The sequence below is a fragment of the Amphiura filiformis genome, chromosome 1 (genome assembly GCF_039555335.1).
Source record: "Amphiura filiformis chromosome 1, Afil_fr2py, whole genome shotgun sequence".
Lineage (NCBI taxonomy): Eukaryota > Metazoa > Echinodermata > Ophiuroidea > Amphilepidida > Amphiuridae > Amphiura > Amphiura filiformis.
The window spans coordinates 28,808,967-28,832,201 of NC_092628.1; the positions used below are offsets into that span (position 1 = coordinate 28,808,967).

Genomic DNA, 23,235 nt, shown 5'->3' on the forward strand with positions numbered 1-23,235 from the left:
GGTGATGACGGGTTTTGCCTGGTGATGACCAACCACCTTGAAAATTTCTGGCCTTCCTGACTAAATCTTGCGCTAAGTGTAACTAAAATGTGATTAAAAAATGCAAACATAAAACAAAGCCATAAACATACAAGGAACATAAATGGAACACACTTCAAATTGGCAAAGCATTTAAATCAGGTCAGGTGACACAGCAAAATATGTGTACATGCATGTCATGGGTTTGATGATCCCCAGTGGAGGCAAAAATGCATGATCAAATTAATTATTCATTCACTACATTAATTTTAGGCAGATACTTCAGATGGCAAAGATCTCACATACATGACACGACTGTTGATACACCATGCCATATGGACACCATGAGGAATCAGCAGAATGATTTACAAATTTAAATTTAAAGTGCAAAATAAAAGATATATATTTTAATTTGTGGGTCAAATTCAATGTTGCAACCAGTAGCATAGCCAGGATGGAACCAGAGGCCCCACGATATTATTCAGGGATAAAATGAGGATGACAAAGAGTAAAGTGCCACTAAAATCCTGTCTATGCCTATGTCTAATTAATATAATACTAATTCTATAGCAAAAAAAAAATCAGTTTTGCAATACGATACATTTGTACAATTTTCTATATTGCTATGCCCATTTTATATGAAATAAGAAATTTACCTCATCATGCATTCCACTTGGGCTAAATGAGAGTTTGGTTCGGGCTTTCGGTGGCGTATCCTCTTCCATCTTTGCAGCAGGGAGGTTTGTGGTAAGTATGTAGCAATAAGTGACCTTTACCTACCAAAAGATAAAAAAATATAACTTCATTTAAGTTGGAACAATGACTAAGGGTGTGAGTGAATTTATTTATTTATTTTTTTTTTTTCGAAGGTTTTTTTTTTGGTTTTGTAGTGCCTCATTCATGCTTGACCTAAAAAAAAAATACATGACTATGACATGAAAACTATGTATCAATTTTCATATTAAAAACAAAAAACAATGTGCAAAATTCTATTTTTTTTAGGTCAACCATGAATGATACTAGCATTTAGGTCTAGGTCCAGAGACACCACAAAACCGAAAAAAAAACTTTTAAAAAAAAAAAAAAAGAATTTTTTTTTGTTTCAATTTCTGGTACCCGGTTATCCGCCCGAAAAAATGTGCCGGGTACCCGGGCACAAAAATACCCGAAAATCACACTCCTAACAATGACCAAACAAAATACATGTATGGCAAAAAGAGAAAAATATTGCCCTTTTCTGACCTAATTTTCACAACTGATCAACCCATAATTTCCCCATAAAGCAGTGGCGTACCATGGCCGCCCCAACCCCGGGGGGCTGAAGAAAATTCAATTTTGCCGCCCCTTCCTCAACAACCCGAAAAGGTTGACCCAATTTTTGTTTGAAAAAGTGAAGAATAAAAAAAAAAGGATTTCAGGCGTATCGCCCTAAAAGCAACACATTTTGATGTATATAGTACCATTTTTTCAATTTTTTTTTTGCTTTATCAAATTTGTCCGCCTTTTTATTTTACTAATTCTTTTTATTTTAATACTTTTTATTTTACTAATTCGCCCCTTCATTTTTGCCGGCCCTCCTTCTTTCAGCCCCTTCATTTTGGCCGCCCCCCTGCAGGGTCAGAAATTCGGCGAGAATCCGAGAATCCATTCTCGCAAAGATTCTCGTCAACAAAATTGCAAGAATCTAAATGGATTCTCCTGAATATTTCAATTTATCATACAAAGTAAATTGGCGAGAATCCATTGATTCTTGCAAAATTCCACCGGGAGAATTCAAAAGGATTCTCACACTTGGTTGCGAATTTCTGACCCTGCCATGCTTTTACCCCCATAATATGCGCATGATAAAGTCATGAACTTTTTCATCTAAAAAACTGAAGATAAACATGTAAAAGAAATGTTGTAAAATACCATTTCCTGAATGTTTCACACTGTACTGTCTACTCGTACCTGGCTAAGGGTTCCAATATCTCGTATCATCTTCAGCGTCTACACATTTTTCCGTTCAATGCCATGAAAACAGTTCAGACCCAGAACACGATCATGTCAGAAATTAATATTTTGTTCTGGGTCTGATTATTCGGAATAATAATACTTTCCAAAAAAAAAAATTTCACTAGAAATACAAATGCAATAATAATCCACAGAGTCAGTTGCATTGAAAAGTTTCTGCAACAGAGAAGGTTCTACAACTTGAAAAAACCCTCAAATGTTCGAAATTTATACCACAAGTGGCACAACTGAGCGACATGCATGCGTGACACTTTCTTGACAGAGTCAAGAGTTGGCCAAATAAATTTAAGCTTCCTTTTTAATGATGTAAGATAAGATTTGGCCACGAAGTTGAAATAGATGATCATCACAGTCAAAATATGTCTGGTTCCACACAGCAAATACGCATGAAACTACAGTTTACCGATATTAAATAATAATATAAAATTGCAAAATTCATGAATTTAATACGATGTCGATGATGATAATCATATAAAAATGTGCTCGTGCATGCAAAAATCATGAAAATAAAAAACAATCGAATAAATTTTAACAAAATAAATTGACACCAAATACTTACTTTATACGCTTCGTATTCCTATCTGGAAGCAAATATGACAAATTTGTAAGAAAACTGCAGTCCTGAATAATCAAAATCTCGGCTAAATCACAGCTCTGCATTCGAAGAATTCACTCACTGTCACTGACAGCATGCAGCACTTGACAGCTGATCGGAACTTCCGGAAAAATACGTCAAAATTTCGAACTATGAACTTTTGAGATGATGTCATATCTCGTGCGCATGCGTTCTTACGAAAAACTGCAGAAATATCTAGCTGGTATCCGTTTAGTTTTTTTGGTCCAGTAATGCTAAAAAAGGTGCTCTCTTACATTGAAAAGCGTTATGGTACCCAGTTTAATATGAGGATCAATAATATGAAAAGAAAACTAAGTGAGCACCTTACGGGACGAAGTACGCTGCCACTAAACATGGCCGATTTGCGTAGGTCGTCAATAGTGGGTTCCATGAGGGATCCACACACATAGGCTGCATGGGAAGGTACGTTTTTCTGCTGTGGTTCGGTGTTATATGATTTGGGCTATACGTCCCATATAAGTTTAAAATATAGCTTACGAACATCATGTAAAATTGTCTTGCTTTAAAGCGAGTGGATGTCATAAGACATTTTTCACTTTTAACCATAAAACTAAATAATTGCAGTGAATTTTTAAATATTAATACATTGATCTTATGGTAAATGTATCAAGGCAGCCAATTATTGCATTTCCGCAGTACTTACGGTTCTTGAGCTAATAAGGCTAATAAATACATCAAAATGAAAGTTTTGATCGTTATGGATGGAAATAACACAAATCAAGCCTGGTGATCTCCTTTATAGAACATATACCATTGTTTTTTCTGACAGGTTTTTCTCAATATCTGAGTACAAACACCGCTATAGGTCTTGTCCCCACCTTAAGGCTTAAGGGTATACGACGTATTGTTGGTCGAAGCAGCCAAACAATTTTTTAATTTTTATTATTCAAGTTAATATATTATTGAAAAATTACACTTTGATGTTTTGCAAAAGTTCATTCTACAAATCATATACTTTGAAAACTTGCTTGATTTATTATTATTAATGAGCTATGTACGTTTTACAAAACTGTTGTTATTTCAGCCCTCTTTACATAACTCAAGAACCACATGACCTACAAAAGTATATCTGTGGTATTTGAATTCTTCTACACGCTCGCTATGAAATGATCGATTTTTGCAAAAGCTCACTACCATTCGCAAGATGCTGTGAACTACCAAATCGCAACAGGCTCAGAACATGAATCAAACAAAACATTTCGATAAACCTGTGACTAGATTATGACAGATAAACTTACGAAAATAAGAAAGTGTTTAGATTTACAATAATTAATTTTTTTATTTGATGGATGCATTTTAGGTGATGATTCTGCTCCTGGAAACTATGGAATGCTTGATCAAGTTGAAGCTTTGAAATGGGTTCACAATAACATAGAAGGTAAATATTCAATATCTTATAATTATATAGACTATGCCATAGTCGATTTGTGATAAATAAAAAAAATATGTTATTAATCATGATGAGCGCATTCAGTTGAACTCGAAAGAAGTAAAGTATTCACTAAATTGTGTAATAGTTTAATGAAAAATGTAATAGCCAGGCTATACGTGGATATACTTAGCGGTATTTAGGCAGTACCTTTAATATTGCTTTATTTTAAAACACAAACGACAACGCAAAGCAAGAAGCATAATCATATTTTTCGTTTTTGAAACAAACTCCAAGAATATTCAAAAGTAACGTACCGTTAATGTTCATTTGGATTTTGAAGTTATAGAAAGAGTCTGTAAACCAAATGTGCAATGCAACATACCATGGAAGATGTGGATTGGTCTATATATTTTGAAAAACAAAATTAAAACAAACATGTTTTTTTTTTTTTTGTTTTTGTTTTTGTTTTGCAAATACACAGCATTTGGGGGAGACCCAAACAGAGTGACAGTTGGCGGAGAGAGTGCCGGAGCAGCAAGCACGCATTTGTTATCAATGTCACCACTCAGCAAAGACTTATTTCAACAAGCCTACCTGCAGGTACAATTCTATCAATCATAGAGCAGATACTGCAAGCGTAAATCACTGTATCTACACCCGATTCCAAAAAAATACAGCACTAATTTTTTTGGATTAAACCCTAATCTTTTAGTTAGCACTAACTGCCAATCAAATTCATATTTTAATATTGTGCAATTTGAGGGATATCGGCCAAAAGATGCAATTTTGCATGTTTTCTTACATTCAAGTCACATAATTCAAAGACTTGGTACAAGTCTAAGCACTGAAGGACATTATTTCTCTGTGGAAACCCAGGAATTGGAAAGTGTACATTAGTATCGAACTTGACAATTCTGTGATTTTGTGTGAACAAATTAAATGGGGGGACTTATTAATTTGCAATCAATATCAAGATCAATATTCAAACAGAAGTGTACATAATCAATATACTCAATGTATTAGAAAAAGAAGTGGTGTGGTATATACACTCCAACTCTATCCTACTGTATATATTTCTCTGTGGAAACCCAGGGAGTGGAAAGCGTACATTAGTATCAAACTTGTCAGTTCTGTGATTTTGTGTGTATGCGTGTAATTGGGTACCGGTATTTATAAACTTGCAATCAATATGATCAAGATCAATATGTACATTTACAACAAATACGTTCCAATTCATTTTTATGAATTGCGCGGAGTCGACAAATTGTCTTAGATACCCCATACTTTGAAAGAACTATTTAAAGTTTTTGTACAATCGTCGGGAAAATTTTGATGATTTCTCCATGAGTTTAAATTCAATTAACAATGATATGATAAGTTTAATTTTCAGAAATGACATTTTCTTTTCTTAAAATAAAAAGTCCCAATAGAAAAAAATCTTTGAAAATCGGATCACCAAGGTAACTCCATCTTCTGCTGCTCATTTGTTTTTGTTTTTGCGTTGTTGTCACTTCGTTTGTTTGTTCGTTTGTTTGTTTGCAATATTGTGTAGGTCGTTTATTTTGACCTCGATAAATTTTTCATTTTGTTAGATTGCTTTTGATGCTTTATAATTATTGCTTGCTTGTTTTGACAAATATTAAACAACCTTTCGTTGTGAACTTGTTGTTCTACGTCTTAAATCATAGAGTGGTAGTGCACTGTGTCCATGGGCAGTTGAGTTGGAAGAAGAGAAGGCAATAGCAGCAGCGTATGGTATTGCAGACATCTTAAACTGCCCAACAGAAGAGGTGTCTACTGCAGCAGTTGTGGCATGTTTGAGGGGTGTACCTGCTAGAAATGTCACCACTGCAACGATGAGTGTAAGTGGTCAATTTTGGAAGTATTAACTGGTTTAGAGAAAGGTCTTAAAGTCATTTATGTTACTAAAATATAAGAAGAAAAAAGGAGGCTGATGGAGCAGCACTGTCAGCACATCTCTGAAACATAGAAACATTGAATGCAGTCTTTCATAACACACTATAAAACTGCAGAACACATCAGACGCAAAAAAGAACACATGCAGAACACATTTAAGGTGTTCAAAATATAACAGATATAGAACACGTTCTTGGTGTGTTTCAGGTGTGTTCTTGAAGTGTTCTAAGTGTGTTCTTGATGTGTTATTAGTGTGTTCTTGAACTGATCTTAGTGTGTTCTTGATGTGTTCTAAGTGTGTTCTTGATGTGTTCTAAGTGTGTTCTTGATGTGTTCTTAGTGTGTTCTTGATGTGTTTTTAGTGTGTTCTTAGTGTGTTCTTGATGTGTTCTTAGTGTGTTCTTGATATATTCTGAGCGTGTTCTTGATGTGTTCTTAGAGTGTTCTTGATGTGTTCTGAACGTGTTCTTGATGTGTTCATAGAGTGTTCTTGATATATTCTTAGAGTGTTCTTGATGTGTTCTGAACGTGTTCTTGATGTGTTCATAGAGTGTTCTTGATGTGTTCTAAGTGTGTTCTTGATGTGTTCTTAGTGTGTTCTTGATGTGTTTTTAGTGTGTTCTTAGTGTGTTCTTGATGTGTTCTTAGAGTGTTCTTGATGTGTTCTGAACGTGTTCTTGATGTGTTCATAGAGTGTTCTTGATATGTTCTTAGTGTGTTCTTGAACTGATCGTAGTGTGTTCTTGATGTGTTCTTAGTGTGTTCTTGATGTGTTCTTAGTGTGTTCTTGATATATTCTGCGCGTGTTCTTGATGTGTTCTTCGAGTGTTCTTGATGTGTTCTTAGTGTGTTCTTGATGTGTTCTTAGTGTGTTCTTGATGTGTTCTTAGTGTGTTCTTGATGTGTTCTTAGTGTGTTCTTGATGTGTTCTTAGTGTGTTCTTGGTGTGTTCTTGATGTGTTCTTAGTGTGTTCTTGATGTGTTCTTAGTGTGTTCTTGACATGTTCTGAGTGTGTTCTTGATGTGTTCTTAGTGTGTTCTTGATGTGTTCTTAGTGTGTTCTTGATGTGTTCTTAGTGTGTTCTTGATGTGTTCTTAGTGTGTTCTTGATGTGTTCTTAGTGTGTTCTTGACATGTTCTGAGTGTGTTCTTAGTGTGTTCTTGGTGTGTTCTTAGTGGGTTCTGATAGTGTTCTACATGCAAGATTTTTGTCACATCAAAGGTCATACGTTCTGCAGTGATCTAGGATGTGTCATTCACAATGTTCTGCAGTTTTTGCAGTGAGTGTGTTTGTTCTTCTAAACATCTATAAGTAGTGAAAATTGGTCTTGCATAGAAACTCATAGAATTGATTTGTTTTCTTTTAAATCATCTATTGTCATCTAGTATCTTCTAACTGGAATCACAAATATGTTGCCGTGGACTCCTGTTGTTGATGGCTACTTCTTACCCGATAAACCTATCAATATAATACGACGCAAGGAATTCGCACCGATCAATGTACTGCTTGGCAGTAACAAAGATGAAGGAAATCTCTTTGCTTTGGTTGCCTATCCTTCATACTTCATTCGTGATAGTCCACCTCCGATGTCTCTGTCAGATTTTCGTGAACAGGCACCACTCTTTGCCTATGACTACAATAGCCAGATGGAAATGAATGCCATTGAACAAGAGTATATAGATTGGAGTAGAATTCATGATCGAAGAGCAGATTATCTGACAACATTCTCCGCCTTCACAACTGATCAAGCATTCGCATGTCCAGTCGATATGACCGCTAGAGCATATTTGTCAATGGGTACTAATGTTTATTACTACCAGATGACACATGTGCCAACTACATCTCTTTACAATGTTATTGGCATTGGTCCTGGTTGGATGGGATGCACTCACGCGGAAGACTTGCAGTTCTTATTCGGTTGGGAGTTTAATCCAGCGATTTCAGATAAAGTTGATCACACGCCGGAGGAAATTGAACTGTCTAAACAATTTATGAAGTATTGGACAAATTTTGTAGTTTCAGGGTGAGATTGAACACTTTGCTTATTGAACAGGGTGTCTCATAATTACTACCCATGTGACAGTTGTTATTATTGCTAAGTTTTACTTGACCTCACAACATTAGGGTAACATTATCTTTTCCGCAACTAGCACTATTCGCTAGATGCAATACGGTATTTGCTATAAACATGTAATTGCAAACATTGTACGCGAACTTATACGTTGTATTGGTACCAGGATGTATTTGAATATCAAAACATTGTGGCATGTACCGGTACTAATCATTTGTGATGCGATCAAGCAAAATCAGTCGGAACCAATATTGAATTATCAGTTTCTTGTAGTATAGTAAAAAACATTTTCAAAGCTACATTTTGCAGAAAACCCCATTGAAATTGAACAACCAGTTCTAAAGATACGAGCAATTAAAGTGTTTGCAAAATAATAGGAAACAAAAGGAAATACTTCCTTTGTTTGGCTATATCTCAAAATCAATATTTCCGAGTTCCGACTGATTTTGCTTGATCGCATCACATTTGAGACACCCTATATCTTATTCTGACTTATGAGAGGACGGAGAGGAGACAAAGAAGAAGATAAAAAAGATGAATACACTGAAGAGGACGAAGATGAAGGTGACGAGGAAGAAATAAGAAAAGAGAGAAGAAAGAAAAAAAGAAAGAAGAAAAAGGAAAAGAAAGAAGAAAGAAGAAAGAAGAAAAGAAAGAAGAAAGAAGTAACGAAATAAGGAAAGAAGACGAAGAAGACGAAGAAGAAGGGAAGAACGGAAGAAGAAGACGGGAAGAGAAAGAAGAAGAGGAAGGGAAGAGGAAAAGAAAGAGGAAGAGAAAAGGAAGAGGAAGAAGAATAGGAAGAAGAGGCGAAAGCGAAGAAGAAGAAGAAGAAGAAGAAGAAGAAGAAAAAGAAGAAGGAGGAGGAAAAGGAAGAGGAGGAGGAAGAGACGAGGAAGACAAAGAACATGAAGAAGAAGAAGAAAACATATTCTATGCCATTGACAATTCTGAGCTACCAGCATTTGACGCTTGATAAAAATAAACAGTTCTTTGTATTAATTTTATTTTAGAGATCCAAATTTACCGGCTATATCTACGTTTATTCCATGGCCTTCGTACACACTGCCAGAATTAGAATACAAAATAATATCTGTCGACATGAATAACTCACGAGCCCTTAAAGCTGATCAGTGTCGATTTTGGAACAAATATATTGCAAGGGTTTCTACGTTTACAGGTAATACACCCAAATAACTACTAGTATTATCGAGGCTATGTTTTCTGTATGTATTGGTTGTGGATGCGGTATACATTTGGCCAGAAAATGAAATATATTCCGATTTTAACAAAATTGGTATCAATTTTGCTGGTATATAAAATATTCCAAATAAGGAATAATTTGCATTGTATAGAGGCTTCGTTAGTAGAGTAACAGAGCAAGAAAGAAATTCACCGCATCCACTTCCACTGCTCATAGAAAATTTAATAATAGTATATATTAAATTTCCTGTGTGTAAAAATTGGTTAGGCTATCTTAATTTAATACTAATAGTTCATCTCAAAGCCCCCGCGCGCATTTGTAAACTCGCCCTCTTTTTGTGTGTTATTCCCGCTGGTTGAGTAAATTTCAGTTTTTTCCACTGTTTTATTTTTTTTCCAAACCCACCACACAAAAATATCACGGATGGTCAGATGTCAAAAAAGTGCAGTGATTTATACATGTAGTGCGCTACGCACAGGCCTTGACGTTGATCCACAAGCCTCAGCACACTTTACAGGTTGTCGCTGACCACATCATTCCATAAACCATTCCGCATTTAGGTTTTCAACTTGGGAAGTTCTTTGAGACGAACTATTCAATTAAGATGGCCTTGTAATGCGCAACAAGAATGTTAGCAAAAACTAATTCTTTTGAAGGAATAGTGACATAAAACAGTAAAGATGCGGGAACATTTTCAAGAGTAAAACTAAATACTCTGAGAGAAAATGTTTGGGCTGTAATTGTTCAAAAAAATAGTTTACTTTCACTCAACTTAAGTGATCATATCACAAATTGAATGGTTAGTTTATAAAAAAAAAGAAAGGAAGTTAGTTCTAAAATAATAGAGACAAAGATTTTACTTTCTTTTAAATATGATCAAAATCCAGTACGTTTTTGTTGTCTCAGTAAACATAAATGCTGATATTATTTTCCTGACAGATGATCTTGATGATCTTCAACACGAGTGGGAAGCAGAAATACATCAATGGCGACAGGAAGATTTAGCTGAATGGAAGACTACCTTTGAGGAATATAAAGACGGAATAGACGGTCTAAAATAATAGTAACATGTTTACTTAAAGACAGTTGTAGATCAATAATGAAAACAGTGTTTTTCTCAATAAATTATGTAATGACAGAATTGACAAAAATACAGTCTGTGACGTCTGTGACTAAATGATAAATCTTGGTCAAATACAAGAGAACGGAAACCACATTGGTATTTTAGCATAATCATTATTCATATACGTCAACCGATACTGGCGATGCTTTTAAAGGGACATTTTGTATTTTTATCATCCTCTTTTTACTGTATAGATATACACGAGAAACACTTATTACCCAAATTTCAGTTAATTCAGATATTGAATTTGCGATTTACGCATAATTATACCGTCATCAGTGGGTATTGTTATTTTAAACAAAACTTATACCCACTCACCCCACCAATACCCTCCACCCACCCCTCCAGTACACGCACCCCTGCCCGTAAACACAACCCCCCAAATACCCGTATACATTAATCCCACCACAATGCGCATACCCTACACTTAAAAAGTTCTATGATGCATGGCGTACCCGGTAACGGAAAGAGTACATTGCTATCAAACTTGCTTTGGATGAGTGAACGTCACACGCACACCCAAACAGATATGCACATCATCAACATAAAAATCACAAACAACCCCTCCCCACACGTCTCCTCCATACACCCCCCCCACAACCACCCCTACATACACACCCCATATACTGAAGCTGCCCTACCATAACAAAAGGAACCATTAAAAAAAAAACTTTACTATTGAGATATAGGCCAAAAACATAATTTTTTTAAATTTGTTTAATATTGAAGAAAATACTAAGATTATTTGAAGGTTTAGTAAGTTTATTAGCTGTAATTTATCAAATGCCAACAACATTAATTTAAGATGATGACTAATTTGCCTAAAATTGTCAAAACAATAGGCAATTATCTGGCCATTGCTTCCTTTTGTCGTGGTTTTTTTTTAAGGAAGCAAGTATTCAACATGAGATTTTCAACTTTTTAGAGACATAACTAAGCTATACTTTTATTTAGGAGGAAGATACTTGTGTATATGTGTAATATAAGCAATAAAATGCATTTTGAAAAAAAGATCATATACTTCCTTTTGTCATGGCCCTTTTCGTATGTATTTGTGCGTATATGCTTTATATATTCACTATAATTATATCTTGAAATCTCCTGAGCTGGCAGCAACTGCATCTTGTAACATTGATTTGTATGTTCTTGGAACTCCTTGGTAGCTCTGCTATTTCTACTATTCTCGTGTCTTATTTAAGGGATCTGGAATGAGCGTTTTGAGCGTTTCGACAGTATTTTTTGTGAGACATGAGAGCACATCAGACATATCGAATTGCATTCTGAATACGCAGAATGTCTTTCTGATATCAAATAATTTTCATTTTTTGAAATTCACGATATAATGCACATTTTATGACAAATTATTAAAATTTGATATTTTTCACATTTTTGATAATTATATAACAGTCCTCGAAGTAAATTTTATAAACCTAATGATATATTCTTAAAGTGTATGTAGCTGGGAGGAAAAGCCGACGATCAATTGAAAATTTTGACCTTTCATATAGAAGATATGGATTTTTCCCCCAAAGACCTAATTTTTGTTGGTGTTTTGGGAAAAAATCCATATCTTCAATACGAAAGGTCATAATTTTCAATTGATTGTCAGCTTTTCATCCCACCTACATACACTTCAAGTATAAATCATCAGATTTATAAAGTTTACTTCGAGTACTGTTAAATATCAAAAATATCAATTTTTAATGATTTGCCATAAAATGTGTATTACGTTGCGAATTTCAAAAATAAAAATTATTTGATATCAGAAGGACATTCTTCGTATTCAGAATGCAATTCGATATGTCTGATGTGCTCTAATGTCGCACAATAAATACTGTCCAAATGTTCATACCCCATCCCTTAATAAATGGATTGCTGTAAATATTAGGTTATTTAAATAATATGGAAGATGGTCTTTATTGAATTTATTCTTTATTGAATCTACTAATTACATCATGCAGTATGATGACAATTATTCACATTATTAAGATCTAACTTTATTTTGAATGAAAACACTCTTAATGTTTAGAAACCAAATATAACCGGTTACCAACTTTATTGGTACCGTATGTTCTTTATAATAATAATAATTAATCAAGAAACGCATGGGCCAAGACGCTAAGCAAAACTGATACGGTACACGACACGAATTTGCCAAATAGGTTGATGATAGATAATTGAAATTGGTGCCCATAAATATCAAGTACAAAGTGGAAAGTGATATTTTAATTCGTATGGAGACATTTACTCTCGACAATTTTTTCCAACTTGAATTAGAACCACTTGTAGCATTCCCGTACACAACCACTACGGATCAAAAATGAACAAACCGTCTTTCTTGTATGTCTACTCTTTCTTACAACATATCGATTTCGGAACAGAAAATTCATTTGGTAAAACGGAACAGACGCATTATTGAATTTTGGTAATTCCGTTTATTTGATTTGGGTATAAGGCGGTCAAACATGCGTGCGGAATGACAACCTATATGTATCGCGTACTATGCACAACAAGTTGACGGTACTTAATTACACTTGCCTGTAAGGAGTATGGTTTCCGCATTCCTTCTGCTCTCTATATTGAGTAAGGTATTGGTAGTAAAATCATCTCAGTCACACTGGACATCAAGCTACAAACAAGAACTGCTAATCGCCATTGTTGTTCTCCAAATTAAAGCAACCACTTGTGTTTATAACACCCATCACAAGGATGACTCGAAGATTCCGCTTCACATCGGGGGATTTTTCGGTATCCCCGACACCGAGGTATATACGAGTATTCCTACCATTGTGCAAACTGCCGTTGATCATGTGAATAATCTCACTGGAATTCTGGATGGTTATGAGTTGCGTCTTCGAAGCGGACCCAGAGTGGTAAGTATATTAAAGTTATTGGAAATGAAAAGAAAATTATACTTGTTGACAACCAAAAAAAACCGGGTTTATCCTTAGTGCACGAAATACTAATAGCATTAGAGTTAGGGTTTAGGTTAGGGTTATGGTTAGGATTTAGGGTTAGAGTTAGGGTAAGGGTTAGGGTTAGGGTTAGGATAAATGTTAGGGTTAGGGTTATGATTAGAGGTAGGATTTGTTTGGTGCTCTCTTACACGAAGGATACGCAAATGAATGAAATTAGACTGTTAATGTTTGTATTCTCATATCTGCTTTTATGATTTGTTGTTAAAATTGCGAGGTTTTTTTTTTCTTGTCTGTTAAACTCCAAGCATTTTGCAACTTGCCCAGCACTGAAAAATGTTTTTTTGTTTTGGTGTTTTTCGAATACACATTTACTTACTGACGGAATGTGTTTCATTATAAGAAATTAATTTTTTTCCTTATTTGTTCTATCGTACACTGTTTACCATCTATATTAAATGGGCTATTATTTTCTGGTCTATATCCAGTCAATGGTAAACATAGCCGACGGCATACTAGTATATATAAAAATCAATTTAAATGGGCTATAATTACTTGCTGGTCTAAATCCAATATGTTTGTCGCATTTCCTTACATGTACGACGATACAATATATACTTTTAATACATGTTTATGACTAAATATTTCCTATAAAAAGTATGAGTATGTTTGATGTTTAGTATGGGAGCCCAAAACTTATACAGTTCATATCTGTTAAAACTTATACAATTCATATCTGTTAATTATTGATTTGTTCCAAACCATATGAAGTCCACAAACACATGTTTCTGATTTACCTGTGCGATATTGCAATGGGCTGTGATGCTATAGGTACAGTAATTTCAATTGAATGAACCAGTACAAAGCAAACAGTGGATGGATACACAGTAACAATACTGTTGTTGCTTATGTCAAACTTGTCAAAGTAATTGTGATTGTATCGCACAAGTAAATGAGAAACACGTGGTCATGTGGACATTAACATGGTTTGGAAACAAGCTCTTCAAATATAGCCTAATGCTCAAAACACGGATACAACTATATTATTTTGTAAAAGGTAAAGGAGACGATCCTGTATAAACAGTGATCGGAGTGCCCATCTCTCTTTCATTGGCGATTGGGTCAGGCTCCTCCATATAATGATGCTATAGGGGGATCACTACACCTCCTCTACAGCGAGTATGTTACCTTCCCAGCATTTAAGAATGCCGGTACCCATTTAAACACCTTGGTGGGAGGAGTAATCGAGATAAAGTGCCTTACTCAAGGGCACAACACGATGGCGTCGCCGGGGCTCGAACCCGCAACCTTTTGATTATGAGTCAGTGCCCGTTCCGCTAGGCCACCGCCAATTATTTTGTACCCATAATGAAAATGTCTTTGTTTGTATTGTGAGCCGGGATTGTGAGAAGTGCTATGAACTAATGAACGAAATAAATGTAATAACATCTAATTAATTGGTATTAACAAGTATACATTCTATCTTTGTGTGATGGATCAATGCTAGCTAATGCTATGTTTTAATTCTCAGGGCGTCAACCCGGCCTCTGCCCTATGCCTCCTCCATGAGTTCATCTACACATCGCCTGATATTCTTATGGCGTGGGGACCGCTATTTTCGAAAGAAGCTGAAGTTGTTAATGAGGTCGCGCCTGTGTACAACATAATTCAGGTGAGCTTTCTCTAACTTAATTAAACACCTGAGTGACCTGACCACGTATCCGTAAAAGTATTAGTTGAGAAATTGCGATTTATTACATCAGTCGCTAACGCTAAATTCACGATGAACGCAGCTCGTAGTGATCTGGTTGGGTGGTAAAGTGTGAGACATTCAGGATCATTTAAAAATGATCCTGTGTTATGTCGTTGAGAATTGTAACAGTAGAAATGGTTTGAAAATGTGAATTGGTTAACCACTGAAGGTCATGAAGAACAGGAGTGATATGGTATCACTGTTGGGTCAGAGAGGGAGACTAGCAGTAAAATAGTTGTGTTCTTTGAAGGTCAGATATGTGTCCATCTAAGAAATGTTCTTCACCCAATATTTGGTACAGTGATATCCGTTACCGAATATAATACTTTTCGTCATTAACACTTCGTTTAAAGATAAAATGACTCGAAACATAACAAATGCTTGTAAAAGGATACGACCCAAAATAACAAAAGTCCATAAGCATGCCCTTAATATTTGCTTAAGAAATCTAACATACATGTATAACAACGTAGGTAACAATGTCGACTTACCCAACCCCGGTGCTTCGCTATACGTGCGCGTATGTGGGTTGCCTTTGTATGGTATAAGAGCGCTTTTGTGTGGCCCTATTTGTTTCAATCGGACTCAAATGATGTAAAGGAATTTGAGTGTATTTTGCAGTGTCATTGTCAATTAAGGGACTTATTAACTACACACTATGCAATAGTTTCATTTTACTTATACTTGGAAGACCCACGAAGAGGTCAATACTAAATTTTCACAGGCCTACTTGGGGTATGTTCAAGAGCAATATTACCCAATGACCTTGAGTAAAACCCTCATTCAAATGCATTATTAATTCCGCCTTTCTATCAGGTGACAGGCGCCAATTCTCCAAATCTAAAGAACAGAGTCCGATTCCCTCTTACCATCAGGATGTCATTAGATGAAGATCTTTTGAACCCAGCAAGGGCAGCATTCGTCAGACATATGGGATGGAAGAAAGTAGCTATCGTCTATGAAGACATCGAATACTTCCGTGAGGTAATGTTTTCATATAGGCTACTACATACAATCAATACAAAAGACCGGATTACTTGAACAGGGTTTGCTACAGGAGAAAAAAAACATGGTTTTAACCACGTTTTTTTTTTCACTTGGCAAAACATTTTTTGCCGGCAAGAATGGCAAACACCAAAAAAAGTGATAAATATTTCACTTTTGCCATCTCAAAACAACTTAAAAATTAATTAAAAATAATTTTCTGCAATAAGGTAAGATTTGGTAATTATAAGTAACATAATTATTAAGAAATTAAAGATACTGAGTTTCCTTGCTCACTAGTGCACTTAAATGTGTCATATTAAATTGTAAACGTTTCCAAGGACTTGATGAGACAAAAAAAAATATGTTGAATGGTTCATTTATGTTGTGTGTTTCTGTTTATGAGTTTTCTGTTTTAATTTTTAATTTTGACTGACTATGAGTTTTTGCCAGTTTTAAACCAGACAAACATAGAGTTTTGCCAGTTTTTGCCCTATTTTTCAATAGGGTTAGGGCAGTAAGGTCAGAGGTAGGATTAGAGCTAGGGTTAGCTTTAGGATTTACCATGTGGAGTATACCGATCAAACGGAGAGCATCCAATATTTGCGATGTGTTAGTTTGATATTTCACGTGCGTTTTGCCGTTGCGTAACCCAAATGCAGCAACAATTTTGACGTGTGATGTGGCGACAAAACGTATGAAGAAGAGCAAAAACCCGAACAAAGCTGAACGGAGGGACGCAGCGGAAAATGGAACTTGCAGCGTTTGATGTCAAAGAAAACTCGCGCCAAGTCATCGAACTATAGCCTTCCTTGAACCAGGGACTTACTGAGCATCTTGAAGCGCTACCATTCCTGAATAACACAACTCTTGATGTGTGTAATAGGCTTAAAGGGGAAATAATTGAAGTCCATTAAAGGGGGAAATGATTGAAGTCCATTATTGATAACGACTGAAAAAAGATAAAAGTAGGTCCCTTATAATCAGTGTTTTTTTTAATTTAAAAATGTTTACACTTTCTATGTTTAAATATTATATTAAATAACGTATGTTACTTTTTCTACAGAATATGGAGAGCCTGGCTATCACACTACAGAAGTCCGGTATCACGGTCATTGCGGTCGAAGTTGTCAACAACGTAGATGAACCAATTGTTCAAATTCATAATCTAATGGTAGGTTTAGTCTATCTAAATAATGTGTTGTTGTGAATACCGCATACCGTAAAACCTCGTCTACAAGCATATAGAGTGCTTCTGACGAAACTTAAATTATTCCAGGCTCCATTATGGAATTTGAGCAAATAAATTACAGATCCAAGCATATACAAACAAGTATTATTGTAAGACCAATCTATTCTATTGGTATAATTACGCTTGGTTCGTATTAATTCAGCTTTCATGAAAAAACACTATATATGCTTGTAGACGAGGTTTTACGGTATTAGCGTATAACATGCAACTCAAGGCGTTGTGAGTCTGGCAGAAAAAAGTACCAGGGTGACCTATAAACGCTTATCAATATTATTGATTATCAATAGACCCCTAAGTTTTGGGAACGGCCTGGGCTCGAACCTGGGATCTCGGTGGTGCATACCGAGGACAGAACCACTGCGCTAAGCAGCTCCTGAAATCTTCATTTAGTAATTCCATGAAAGTGGTTTTTGGGGAAAATCTGAAGATTTCGTTATCAGTTTCATTAAACAATTTCTCAATTGTATAATGGTCTAGTACTGAAACTGTTTACCTTATATATTTGAGCAATGTATTTCTTTAAGGGTATACGAGGTATTGTTGGTCGAAGCAGCCAAAAAAAAATCGATTTTCATTATCTGAATCAATATATTATTGAAAAATAACACTTTGGTGTTTTGCAAAAGTTCATTCTACAAATCATATACTTTGAAAGCTTGCTTAATCTATTGTTGTTAATGAGTTATGCACGTTTTACAAAAGTTTTGTTGTTTCAGCCCTCTTTACAACATAACTCAAGAACCACAGGACCTACAAAAGTATATCTGTGATATTTGAATTCTTCTACACGCTCGTTATGAATTGAGCAATGCAATTTTTGCTAAAGCTCACTACCATTCGCAAGATGCTGTGAACTACATTTTTTTGTTGCTGCTTCGACCAACAATACATCGTATACTCTTAAATCGTGATGGATTCACAATTCAACACATATTATTCAAATAGCTAATACTTTAAAACACGGATGAGACAAAGAGGAAGAAATATTAGCACATCGCTCTTAATCACTCATTCTAATCTCAGCGTCTCCATCTCCTACTATTTGCTCAAATTACGAGTTAAAATCTTGGCGACCCAGCAATTCGTGATCCGATGTCTTGATAGCCACTTATTAATGTTGGCTTTTCGTAAAGCAAAGCAAATAAACCTATCTTTACTTATGTGTTTCTCTACGGTATTTTGTTCATTTTGTCCTGTCAATAATACTGAGAAGAAATGCTTTGATCTCTTAAGTGCTGCAAACTCTGGTCATTTGCATGCCAAGAAGCTGGGGCCAGAAAACCTTTTCATTTGTTGTTAAAATATTAAATTCCCTGCAGCTTTATATATACAATTAAGGTTGTACTACACCCCTTGATAAATTTGTGACTATTTTTGCATTTTCTCTCAAAAAATAATAACACACTGGTAACAAAAGTTATGTATATTATAGGAGCAAGGAATCCAGTTACTACACTGGAAATTCCAGTAACTCAAGACAAGCGGTACGTTATTTATGATAAGAAAAGAGGTACCGGTAGTATGTACCTCATTTCTTAACATATATAATGAATCACTTGTCTTGAATCACTGAAATTTCAGTGAAGTAATTGGATTCCTTGCTCCTATACGTAACTTTTACCAGTGTGTAGCTATATTTTGAGAAAAATGCAAAATTAGTAACACAATTTATCAGGGGTGTAGTACCACCTTAAGATCGTTTTCCGAGAAATATTGTTAAACATATGTGACGTGTCATGTCAAAAGGAGACACTTTTGGGCAGGTTATGAATTTTGAGGTTTTTAATAGAGATATTTTGCTCTACAACGCCGTTTTCCCCAATGAAATCGGACATTCCTAAGCGAAGATATTGAGTTCGGAAGTTATAGTATTATAAAATTGGAAATTGAGATATCGGCCTTTAAAAATATTATTGACAATGTTGAGAGTAGGAATTAACTTGAAAAATGTCTCAAAAAATACAGACGCCAGTTATACTCGGGCCTGATACTATCAGCCAATCTTTTTACCATTACTACCATCACAAATTCGCAACAAACCCAAATTGTGAAAAAATCACCCACCGGCAGATTTTTGGCTATTTCTCCATTTACGATCCTGCCCAAAAGTGTCTCCTTTTGACATGACACGTCACATATTATTAAATTATGAATTTAAAACAAAATAGACTAAATAGAAGACATGACAAAACATTTTAATGTACAGATATATGCTACATATATATTCGTTTGTTAACAGCGTCACGACGCGAGAATCATATTTGCCGGTTTCTACGTTGACTCAGCAGTGAAATTCTTCTGCGAGGTAAGCAGTCCAGGCCAACTGCCTGATGGGAAATATTAATAGAGAGCAGCATGTTGTGTGATCCGGAAACATGGTATCCCACAATGCATTACGGAAATTCAAATAATATATTCGATATTTTTTGATTTAGCGCTTCAAAGACGCAATTAAATTCAAAATTTATTTTTTTATCCATGGATGAAGAACTCGGTGATAATTTGCTACATTTTTTGTATTGAATTTAATAAATGTGCTAATTTTAAAACAAATTGAAAACTGAGTTTTATGTATCCCAAACCTTTGGACATCAAGTTTGAACTCAAAATCGCCAATGGAAGGTGTATATAGTGTGGGGATTCAACCCTCTCCGTTTTACTAGAAAATTATGTAAATCAACCTATTTTTAGCTGTCCATGCAACAACTAAAATATATACTTAGCATTGATTGAACGATTCTCAAATATAACGTCGCCATTACATTATGCTGTTACTTTTCCTATTAAAGTATTTAGTATTCTGTAAACATATAAGCACGCAATGCTGAACATGATGAATCAGTGTTATCGTGTCAGACAACGCGTCGAGTTTATGCAACTTTTTTCTGCGTTCATATAGGCCTACAGTACGGTATTTTATTCAGCCTTTATTAAAAACTTCCAACAATAAAACGAAAAGGACAAGACACAAGCCAGTACGAAACAAACACCCTCAAAGCAACTCAATCACACTCACACTTATATTACCATATCAACCAAATATTATGCAATGCGAATTAAAAGGGGAAATAAGTGCATAGTTTAAGATCAAAAGTCCATTTTTTAAATGAAGACTAAGTGTATTTGTTGTTTATCGAGTTTATATTCAACGCGTTGTAATTTGGTCAATGACCAAAGCAAAACACTGAAATTAGGAACCATTTGCTGAAATTATAAATAATGTGTGAGCTGGTGTAGAACTTGAGATTATGAAACTTATCTTTGCGTTCAGTGATATAGAGGAGAGTGATGCGGGTACGTGTAACCATGGCAACTTAATGTAAGCGAAAAGGAAAAACAATACTGATCACTATGGACCACAAGAGCCTCATCCCAATGGCATAGTCCAATAACCTCAATTACAGGGGAAATAAGAATTTTTTAACCTCAATTACATAATCATAGTGCAAAATTTGACCTCAAGTTGCAGAGTATGCGTTTTTGTACCCAAATATTCAAAGGTCATTCAATGAATGTACAAATGTATTGGGGTTTAAGAACTGTTCCCCTGATAGATGAGCATGTTTTGGATCCTAGTGGATGCTTTATATCAAACTATTATGCACTTCCACTTTGCTTGTACCACTATTATCATCATCATCGCTAGGCAGGATAAGATACAAACCCATCAAAATATCCAGAAATAAAACGATACGTACATTTTGAGAGAGATGGAAAACAGTTCGAAATGAACAGTATTCACATAAAAATGGTGTTGATTATTTACAGACATTTAAGCAGTTTACATTTAAAAAGGACTTGTTGGAAGCTGTGTCGGGAATTTAAAAGAATTTCACAAAAATTGCACATTATAAGCTTTATGTACTGGGCCCATAATGAGGTTTTATGTTTAGATGCTTTAGCTTTGGAATTACATGAGGATTTTCCCGCCTAGCGACGCCAACCGAATACGAACATTTACCCACATTCACCCACATTCTTAAAGTGGCTATTAGTGATTTGCAAAATCAAAGTATCATTAAATTCAAAATGTTAATACAGATTTGTCCATTTTTTCTGCATAGATAAACTTAATGTAGGATAATTATTTATTTACTTATTCATCAAATTTGTGACGTTTTCTTTCGCAGCTAGTAAATAAGACCAATAATTTCTTTGGAAGTCGGCACGTTTGGATATTACCTGGCTGGTTTCAAGATCATTGGTGGCGATCTGCTGTACCTGATGTCATCTGTGACGTCCACAAGTTATATGAAGTACTTGGTGGTCATATCAGCATATCTTGGATGAACAGAGTGGATAATGCTACTAAACTTAATTTTGGAGGCGTTGTAAGTATACGACTTTCTCTTTTAATCTGTTATTTATTATTATTATTATTATTATTATTATTATTATTATTATTATTATTATTATTATTATTATTATTATTATTAGTGTTATGTAGTAATAATACTGGTAGTTATTTATCTGTGGAAACACAGGAATTGGGAAGTGTACATTAGTATCGAACTTGTCAGGTAGATATTTCTCTGTGGAAACCCAGGAATTGGAAAGTGTATATTAGTATCGAACTTGTCAGGTAGATATTTCTCTGTGGAAACACAGGAATTGGAAAGTGTACATTAGTATCGAACTTGTCAGGTAGATATTTCTCTGTGGAAACCCAGGAATTGGAAAGTGTACATTAGTATCGAACTTGTCAGGTAGATATTTCTCTGTGGAAACACAGGAATTGGAAAGTGTACATTAGTATCGAACTTGTCAGGTAGATATTTCTCTGTGGAAACACAGGAATTGGAAAGTGTACATTAGTATCAAACTTGTCAGGTAGATATTTCTCTGTGGAAACCCAGGAATTGGAAAGTGTACATTAGTATCGAACTTGTCAGGTAGATATTTCTCTGTGGAAACCCAGGGAGTGGAAAGTGTACATTGGTATCAAACTTGTCCTTTGGTTAAATCGGGATGGATGTGCGCATGGGTGGGGGTGTATGTATGTGTGGAGAGGTGGGGGCGCAGGGGTATGTGGGCGCGTGTGGGGGTGTGTGGGGGTGTCTGTGTGGAGAGGTTGTGGGGTGTGTTGGGGTGTATGGAGTGTGTGTATGGAGGTTCGGTTGTTGCTTTGACGCAAGTCATAAACGCAATTTGTTTCCAACATTTCAATTTGAACATTCACTGTAAGCTTTTCTTCCTATAATAGAAACCTCATCCTCATCATATGCCATTTATAAACGCAATCCTAAACGATGATTCAGAACTGAAAATACGCCACCACAGTGAAGCCTATGATTCGATCATCCTGATGGCTCTAGCTCTTAATGAATCTCTGGGTACGATGTACACATCTAATGTCAGTGCTAACCAGATACACGCCACCAATGAAACAGCATCGTTACTTTGGAACAACGCCATCAATACTGATTTTATCGGTTTGACGGTAAGAAATTCTTTGCAAAATCTAGCACGTATAATCTATGAATTGAATATTCACTCACTTACAGCGAACGTAACATACAACGCGTAATGAATGCTGATGGCGATAGAAGTCCAAAGCGATACATGAAAATTAATAAATGGTGCATTATATAAAGACATTAAACAAAATGGGGGAATGTTATTTTCTTGATTTATAATTCAATCACAATAACTTATGTGCCTTTTTTACAGTTATTACTGATGGTTTTAAGTGATAAATATGGTAATGCAATTTGCTTAAAGAATTGAAGTGTCCCTGCAGAGTTCTTTGCATTGATTCAATATGAAAGAAAGACACGTAAAAATGAAGAGGAAAATGTCGCATGAAATTATGAATAATTGCATGTCTTAATTTAATTTGCCAAAGTTCGTTTATGTTAAAGAATGTTTTCAGAAGTTTCAAGATGCATTGGCCGATACACACACAAAGCCCTTACCCACACACCCCCCCACACTTACACACAACACACCCACCCCCACCCCGCACACCGATGTGC

General features: G+C 35.4%; 2 protein-coding genes and 1 long non-coding RNA gene across 3 annotated transcripts in view; 2 read left to right on the plus strand and 1 right to left on the minus strand.

The window, feature by feature from the left end:
* The window catches only part of LOC140157923 (cholinesterase 1-like), a 36,436-nt gene extending 25,844 nt beyond the window's left edge, over positions 1 to 10,592 (plus strand). The window contains exons 3-8 of the mRNA XM_072181175.1: positions 3,969 to 4,046; positions 4,522 to 4,640; positions 5,729 to 5,902; positions 7,344 to 7,981; positions 9,043 to 9,209; positions 10,173 to 10,592. Of these exons, the coding sequence (XP_072037276.1) occupies positions 3,969 to 4,046; positions 4,522 to 4,640; positions 5,729 to 5,902; positions 7,344 to 7,981; positions 9,043 to 9,209; positions 10,173 to 10,294 (1,298 nt within the window). The 3' untranslated portion in view covers positions 10,295 to 10,592. The remainder of the gene's footprint in view (positions 1 to 3,968; positions 4,047 to 4,521; positions 4,641 to 5,728; positions 5,903 to 7,343; positions 7,982 to 9,042; positions 9,210 to 10,172) is intronic.
* LOC140140137 (uncharacterized) lies at positions 23 to 2,790 on the minus strand. The gene is made up of 3 exons (XR_011857221.1): positions 2,591 to 2,790; positions 675 to 794; positions 23 to 82 (listed from the first exon to the last, which is right to left on the minus strand). It is a non-coding gene; the product is annotated as an uncharacterized lncRNA (long non-coding RNA).
* Positions 10,593 to 12,905: 2,313 nt separating the features above from the next.
* Positions 12,906 to 23,235, plus strand: part of LOC140157941 (gamma-aminobutyric acid type B receptor subunit 2-like) — a 49,146-nt gene continuing 38,816 nt past the window's right edge. The window contains exons 1-7 of the mRNA XM_072181192.1: positions 12,906 to 13,229; positions 14,803 to 14,943; positions 15,841 to 16,008; positions 17,075 to 17,182; positions 19,500 to 19,565; positions 21,391 to 21,591; positions 22,464 to 22,700. Of these exons, the coding sequence (XP_072037293.1) occupies positions 12,906 to 13,229; positions 14,803 to 14,943; positions 15,841 to 16,008; positions 17,075 to 17,182; positions 19,500 to 19,565; positions 21,391 to 21,591; positions 22,464 to 22,700 (1,245 nt within the window). The remainder of the gene's footprint in view (positions 13,230 to 14,802; positions 14,944 to 15,840; positions 16,009 to 17,074; positions 17,183 to 19,499; positions 19,566 to 21,390; positions 21,592 to 22,463; positions 22,701 to 23,235) is intronic.